The sequence below is a fragment of the Chrysochloris asiatica genome, unplaced genomic scaffold (assembly GCF_000296735.1).
Source record: "Chrysochloris asiatica unplaced genomic scaffold, ChrAsi1.0 scaffold00015, whole genome shotgun sequence".
In the NCBI taxonomy this organism is placed as follows: Eukaryota; Metazoa; Chordata; class Mammalia; order Afrosoricida; family Chrysochloridae; genus Chrysochloris; species Chrysochloris asiatica.
The window spans coordinates 2,877,951-2,886,633 of NW_006408533.1; the positions used below are offsets into that span (position 1 = coordinate 2,877,951).

Sequence of the window (8,683 nt, forward strand, 5' to 3'; positions counted from 1 at the left end):
GCCGCTCCGCGGGAGAAAGATGAGGCTTTCTACTCCCGTAAAGATTTACACCCTCGGAAATCCTGTACAGGGTCGCTATGGGTCGGACCCGACTCAATGGCACTTAACAACAACAACAACAATGATGATATAAAGAGATGGGTGACTAACCAATGAAGGGCATAATACACAATGGTTTCTTTCTGTATTCTCAGGTCAAAAGCCTATGTAAACTATGTGAACTGAACAAAAGAAGACACAAAAAAAGGTTCTCCTCTGCACGGATTTTAAAAGAAGGAAATCTTTTCCCCAGGATAGCTGCTAAAATGTCTTATATATAGTTCTTTTGTTGTTGTTGTTTGTATATAGGAGAAAAGAAACCTGTATATAGTTACTGGTCTGATTTCTAACTGAAATTGTGTCAAAATGTGGTAGAGAGTAAGGTTTTCTTTTTTTCCTTAACAGACATAAGTCAAATCCCTAATGCATTTGTACTGAGTAATTATTCCTGCAACTCAGACCGTGTGTCCACACCTAGCTGCAAAACGGCACTTAAGCAGAGTCTCTGTTATGCACCCAGTTTTCCTTTCACAAATGTCCCTGGCCAATAAATAGCCTGAAACTGGCATATCCAGAAAGGAGTGTGGAGGTTGGTTGACATTGAAATTGCATTAAAACATGCATGCTGCATAGGAGCAAATGTAAATTACTTGGTTAAAGAAGAAATTTAAAGTTGCACCTCTGTGGGTCATCTGCAGATTTTATTTTCCATTCAGGTGACATAATCCTTCCTCTAGATTGAGTGAAATGTAACACAAAATCTGCAAAAATACTCTATACCTTCTTAACAAAAAAAGTAAGAGGCTTAGCAGATAGTCCCTAATCTCTCTCTCCTGCTAAATGTCTACTTGAGATTATTTTTTGGTTAGACAAAAAACACACACAGATATACAACTTAAAAGTGCCTATGCTCAGTGTAGGTAATTTAGCCAACAAAATAAGGCTGCCTGCCTCATCTGAAAGACTAAAGATCACACTGGGATTTTTAAAAGGGGTACCTTAGCCTTAGTGACACACTCCTTCTTAGGAGTTTTCTCTCTCTCTGGAAATTAACAGGAATAGAGTTTAAGAATTTGGATGTATGGTCAACAGACAGAACTATTAAATGGATGCTATTCATGTGTTTAGGCCTGGAGTACAAGAGAATTACATATTTTATTATTAAAAATAGCATGAATATTAAATAACTAGGTCCTCAGAGAAAAGGAATGGAATTTGCCTCTCTGATGGAAGGTGAATTGTTAAATGCTTGGATCCCAAGAGGAGGTGAGTGTCATATTAATCCACCATAAAGTAGAGGGAAAAGGCTAGGGAAAGCACTAATGAAGCAAAGACTATAGAATAAATACAAGGAAAAAGGTATAAGGCAATTTTAGAAGAAGGATCGGGAACAGCCAATGAAAGCTATGAACGAAATGATCCTACACTTAGGAAAAAAAAAAAATCTTGTCATGAATAACTTTCAATTCAGATTCCCTGTATGTATGCAAAATAACGTTCATAATGTGGCAGTAAGTACATGCAACTTGTTCATCTGCGTACCTGGATAAGTATTGGTCTGGGATAAATGATGAATCAACAATCAAAGGTAATTTTACATACAACTAATCAAAAGCATGACCCTACAAAGTTTCACTAAATGTTCCCAATCTGCTTATTTCCAAGAAACATTTTCTTTTAAACTCATGTAAGAGGGCAGTATGAAGGAAAATCATGAATGACTGCCACTAATACAGGTAAGAAATAAAGAGATTGACGATATTATTATTTACCATTTGGCATGAATGCATTTTTTCAGGCACCCACCCCTCCCAAAAAATATATAGAGAAAACACTTTTGAAAATTTATATAGGGCTTTTTTTCCTAAGGAATCGAAAACAGAAGGGAATTGCGTTGAAAACCATTATTGGAACCTCTCTTAAATGCTGCCATTTTCTTTTAAACACTCAGAAAAATTATCCAAGTTATTCTGTCATGTCTCCATATATGCTATTTAATGCAATATTAGCACTTGAATTTGAAAATTAGAGATCAAGTGATCGATATATTCGTTATTCATATGCTCTAGTTTCTACAACTAAGCATTTAATCTTTAATAAACAATAATCCTCCTAAAAACCCATCAATTAAAAACCATAATGCAAATCCATAGAAAAACTACCAATCAATTTTCCAACATGCTTCTGAATTTATCTTCATTAAAAGAGAGCATTCAAAGTTTTCCTATTGTTAGTTTTAATGAGCAGTAATGAGTGTTGGAATGATCCTTCCACTAAACATTCTTGGAATAGTTCTGATTCGTGTATAACAAAACTTGCTTACTCTTGAAAACAAGTTTATACTTTAAAATGTTGACTTTTCTTTTCTGTCTTACAGAGTTTGATAACAAGAGAACATGAGGCTAATGGGGCTTTTTTATTCTGTCACAATTATTTACAGTACTATAAAATACCATGAAACGAGTATAAAAAGACTCTCATAGTATAAAAGCACAAATGAGTAACAAAAATAGTATAAAGTAATAACAATTGTCATTTTACTAGTAGATAAAAGATTTGCTTGATAAAGTTTAATTGGCTGGTAAAATTCTTAGTGTTATTACTAAGTGCTTATCAAATTAAAAACATAGGCGGTAACCCCAGAGGAATGTAAGGGATAATATGACCATATGAATAAGTGAAAGCTTTATCCATTAGTTCTAGCCCATGTTATAACTGCAAAATCCCTGAAAAGACTGGCGTAGTATGACTTCAGAGATCTTCATCCAAACTACTTTTGCATATAAAATTTGGTGAGGTTACTTAATTCTTTACATGATCTTCATGATCACGAGTATTTTCAGACTGTGGAAACCACACGTATAAAACTATTTTATGGCAATTTATATTATTTATTCTTCCCTATCACAAAAAATTCAACCACTTTAGATTTTGATACAAAGATGCTTAAGCAGCACACAGCAGTACCATTACCATAATAACTTCTGAAATTAAAACCTGTCTAAAACTCTATGGAAAGCTAACATCCAGTTCATTAACCATTCCTGTTAGTTTTCAATAATGCAAAAATGATTAGAAGTTTAATTTGTTAATCACCTGTGTTTTGACTGGCAGTAGATATATAATCCTCTGCAGAAGTCTAAACTAGCCCTTGCAGAAAATAAAGTGTACTAATGCTTTATCAGGCCTAATAATAGGAATTTAAAAAAAAATCAATCATGCCTAGGTTGGTTGAACAATTAATTCATCTTTAACTCTGTTTAATTATTTAGGCACAGATGAACACAAGTAGGAGAAAAATCTATCTTGAATAGGCGTAGAGTGTCACTCACCAATCATGTGATTTGCAACGTGAACCTGAATATCCCATTCATTGTAGAAAACCATCTGACACTTGATGCACTGATAGGTCTTCTTCTGAGGAAACAAGTATAGATAGGATTACTTAGACACATGCACTTTTTAATGGTTATTTTGTAAACTACCAACCCTACTTACAGAATTTTTCTGAGATGCTGGCCTTACAGATGCTGCAAACTAAGCGACTGTGAGGTTTCTTGGGGAATGTTCATGAGCTTCTTACTAAGACCTTTGTTCCCTATTCCCAACTATTATTTTTTAGTTGAAAACATTTTGAGGAAACCAAGGCACATAATTATGGTCCGATACATTTTGAAAGATTCGTGAACACAAAAACAGAAGTTAGTATTTATAAAAACAAGCTGTAATATGAGTATGAGCTTCAAACTCTTGAAGATCAGGCACACAGTACATCCCTGGGTTACAAACATCCAACTTACAATTGTATTTGCCCACACATTGAAAGGATGGAACCAATCCCTACTCCCAATAAAACCATCATAACCATCTTCACTTACTCTACATGCAGCTTTTACATCATTGATAAAGCTTCAAGCCTTTTCTTGCACTAAAGCAAGAACTATATGCAATCCTCCCGACTTACTTATAAATACAACTTAAAGGTACATGTAGGAAGAGACTGTATTTGCAACAAGGGAACTGCCTGTACTTTCATTCTAATAAAATATCTTGTGGGGATGCATATAGAGTCCTAGTGTGGCGCTGTGGGTTAATGCGCCAGACTGCAAAGCTGTTTCAACTGCAAGGTTGGTGGTTCAAGGTCACCAGTTCTTCCTCAGAAAGCCTATACATGGTCGCTATGGGTCGGAATTGAGTCCACTGCATTTAACAACAACAAATAAAATGGCTAATAAATTAATATTTATAGGGTCTAGCTAAAAGATAGGGAGTGACTCGGTTGGATAAGCACTGGACTGCTAACCACAAATTTGGCAGTTTGAGTCCACCAGCTACTCCGCAGAAGAAAAATTAAGCTTTCTACTCCTGGAAAGATTTACAACCTCTGAAATCCTACACAGGGTAGCTATGAGCCAGCACCGACTCGATGGCACTTAACAAAAAACAAAAAAGATATAGAGATGATCATTTTTAGCTGAATTCTAAAATTTAGGGGATGTTGCTTAAGTTGCTAATTACTAGCACTTATATTTATATATAGATATATATTTTCTCCCATAAAATTGTATCATAATAAACATTTAGATACCATTTTCTTATTTTACAACAGCTCTATGGATAGGATAGGATATATTATAATTCTTGTGTCAAAATTTTAAGAAAGAAATAGAAAAACTTGTATGATATCAGTGTCCTATAACTGTAAAGAGAAATGATCTATAAATGCTAGGCTCCTCTGATCAAAACAGGCTTTATTATTTCACAGTTTTATTACTGTCCCCTAATGTCTGAGTACATACACAGCTGTTGCTTTGTTATATGCCACTGAGTCAGTTCCAACTCATACTGACACTGTGTTGCTGTTGTTATATGCCAGGGAGTCAGTTCTGACTCATGTCGACTTTGTCTAGGGTTATAGAGTTTCCAAAGAATGGTGAGTGGGTTTGAACCACTAACCTTGTAGTTAACAACCCAGTGCTTGTCTTTCAGCACCATACCAAGACTCCCTAGTACATAGTTGTTGTTGTTAAGTGCCGTTGAGTTGGGTCCGACCCATAGAGACCCCGTACAGGGTTTCCGAAGGTGTAAATCTTTACTGGAATAGAAAGCCTCATCTTTCTCCTGCAGTACATAGTAGGGGAACTCAATAAGTAAAGTAGTGTTAGGTTGTCCACAACACACAAGTTAGATAAATTCCTTTATGATGAAATTTGATATTTATAATTAAAGGCCATCTTGGAAAACAAAACAAAAAATGATTGTGAAATAATCCATTTTGAAAACCTACCAAATGCTAGAAAATGACATTTGTGAAACCACACACGGCATTGTAATATAAGCATCCTTATAGAATAGTCTTTTCATCTAGTCTTACAATAAAATTGTTTTACTAATGCTATTAATAGAAAAATGTTGTTGTTGTTATGTGCTGTTGAGTCGATTCAAAATAGAAAAATACGAGTCTGTAAATACTAATTACTTTGAAAAGACTCCAGTTTCTCTGGAACTTAACAAAATCAAAGTTACACACAAATGATGTTGCTTCATTTCATTTGAGACTGAAATTATAAATAACATTCATGTAAAAATTTCCTAATTATTGTCATTTAACAGTATTTTTTTCTCCTACAACAGCGAAAAGTATTCCTTGTAAACCACAGAAGCGCAGGCATACTTCCAATTGAAGCTGTCTAAATAATCTAACAATCTTTGTATATTAGGCATATTGTGAAATAAGTGTGCAGAATCTAAATCTAACACAGACTTGAGAAATCCTGACAGTCACCATGTAAGATTTACTGCACCGAGCTGTTTACAAGACGGTTTTGATGGTGACATATAGAGCAACATGTGTTGCGTAAATAACATCTATCCCTTTTCTAACAATATTTCCCTTTAGAACTAGTTAGAAAATATTTCTTACTCCCAGATGACCTACATTATATACTGTTTATTAGCATACTCCTAGCATTATTCCTGATATGTGACCATGCTGAAAAACAAAGAGACATAAACTTAATGGCTAGTCTTTTCTCTTGTTAGCACAGTCAAACATACAATATGTCAAAGCTGTCTCCAAAAATGATGACTGATGAATATGTTGACAGAATATACTAGGGTTCCTCCTGCCCTTGGTCTAATAATAAAGAATAAAATCACTTGACAAGCCAAAAAAAAAATACCAGCGCTTACTAGTGTCTTCACAATGAATGGATGAATCTGAAGATCTATTCATGCAAGTTTCTTTTATCTTCGGAAGGAAATGCTTTTGTCACTACTGATAATTCAAATACTAATTCTTTCTACTCTTAAAACGGTATAGGAAATGTTACATTCTGTGTTTACTACCAAAGCCATGTTATAATCTCAAAGTGCCTATATTTACGGCTAGACGAGGTAAGAACATAATGGGGTCAAAAACAAACCACCATGATTCTAAAAGATTGTAGCCTGAACTCTACCTCACCATATGGTTCAGCTTCCCCAAAACAGACCTATGATGTGCATATTAGGCTGCATTAATGTTTTTCTTTTTACAGCCATGATGAAAACTCACTTTTAATCTCAATTAAAAAATATTTTAGGTGACCCCTTAAACCATCTCTCATTACAATTATAGACCTTGGCAAGGGTTTTTGGAGACCCCAGCACCCTGTACTCCATCTTTGTTGTTCCTGTTAAAGTGCTGTCTTGTTAAAATGCTGTTCCGACTCATAGTGACCCTGTATAGCGTTAGCGTTTCCAAAGAGCAGCTGGTGGGTTTGAAACACCAACCTTTTGTGGTTAGCAGTTCAGTGCTTATCCTACAGTGTCACACCATCTTTAGGTAAGGGGAGTTTAACCTGTGAACAGTGTCTAGTTTAGGAAATCCATTCCTTAGGGGTAAATCCATTTCATTTCTGAAATAATGAAATTATGAGAGAATTCTTCGAATTTCAGGCCAAATCTGCTTTCTGCTATTTGTACCACTGGTCCTAACATCAGGTTCTCAAAGAACTTGTGGAATCCCTTGTGACAATTACGTTAAAACCTCTTTCCCAACTGCAAAATTGGATACTTTGAAAAACTTTCACCATTCTAGTTGCTCTGATCCACATCAGCATTTTAAAAAGTAGAAGCCTAAATTAAGCACAATGCTCCAGGTGTGACCCTGACCCCTGTGGTGTACAGCAGGACTGTCACCTTTCTGAGGACAATTGTTTCCACTCATGTAAGACAACAGAGACAGTCAAGTGAGATCATTCTTTAAAAAGCAGATAAAAGTAGGAACAGAACTTCCATTGTTTTGGCCCCAGATTGGCCTTTATCAAGGCATAAGTTGTCAATTTACTTGAAATGCTAATTTAGCACAATTTTTAAAAGAGACTTTTTTCATTAGCCTTTTTTAATGTGCTTCTTGGGAGTGGGATTGTCATTTCCTGATTGTTCTCTTTTGTTTTCTGATACTGATAGATGTAATTATCAGGGCTACAACTTTTTCCCTGCACCTCATTATTTTTGATTGATTTTGAGAACAATTTAAATGTGCCTTTTTGACATTCTTGCTTTCGGTTATACTTTGGCTAAGGTATTCAGAGATTTTCAGGAAAGAGCATCTCATAAATAAAATAAAATAAATAAATAAAGATTAGAATCTTTCGTAATGTATAACTTTCAAAATAAAGCTTTATTCTGATTAACCCACCCCACCTACTCAATCTATATATCTCATTAGGATTCATGATTCACATCCAATCTCGCCAAATTAAAAATAAGACTGCACACTGTAGTTGTGAACTGCATTCTTCTTTTTTAACAAAGCACTGAATATATATATATATATATTTTTAAATCATAATAGCCAAAGTTATCTCAGATGCCATCATAGGAAGTGACTAGTACATGATTTTGTTCTCCTAAAAACTGGTTATTAAGGAGACAGAAACACTCTGCTCTGTAGTCCATGTCAAGTTGATGAGGAAAAACTTGTCTTTACAAGAGAATGATGGTAGAAGGAATGACTGAATTAGAAATTTACTATTTTCAACCCCCAAGAAAATTATTCTGGTTAATCATTCATGGACATTAATACTTTTAAGCAACTTTATTCTGAGATGCTCAACTTCATCCTTTGCTAACTACAAAGAGAATGATGCATTTTTTAAATGAAATTTTCTGGCCGTCCTCACTGTAGCCAGAGATGTCACTTACTATTACTAATAATGTAACACTGAGACATCTTATAACTCCTGATGTGATGTAATATGAAGCATTCAACATCACTAACATCATCTTATCTAAAAGGCACACATCTCATCTAATCAAGCCTTGAGACCTAACAGACCAATTTTCAGTAAATAGAGAGATAGAGGAACAAGTGTTGCTATGAGAAAATAAAAGGAAAATCACACAATGTGGAATATTTTCCAAGATGAGTGGCCTGTTATCTTCAAAAAGCTAATGTCATGGAGAGAGATAGGAAAAAACAAAACAAAACAAAACAAAAAAAGGTTGGGACTATTGTCAGATGAAAAAGACTAGCTATAGCTACAAGGAGCTCTGGTAGCGTAGTGGTTACAAATCGGGCTGTAAACCGCAAGGTCAGCAGTTTGAAACTACCAGCTGCTCCACGAGGTCAGCAGTTCAAACACACCAGTTGCTCCGT

The 8,683-nt window shown here is 35.0% G+C and overlaps 1 protein-coding gene across 2 annotated transcripts in view; it reads right to left on the reverse strand.

Moving 5' to 3' along the window:
• ZNF521 (zinc finger protein 521) overlaps window positions 1-8,683 on the reverse strand; it is a 381,618-nt gene that overhangs the window by 152,321 nt on the left and 220,614 nt on the right. For both annotated transcript variants that reach the window (XM_006835027.1, XM_006835028.1), the window contains exon 5: window positions 3,372-3,456. In XM_006835027.1, the coding sequence (XP_006835090.1) occupies window positions 3,372-3,456 (85 nt within the window). The remainder of the gene's footprint in view (window positions 1-3,371; window positions 3,457-8,683) is intronic.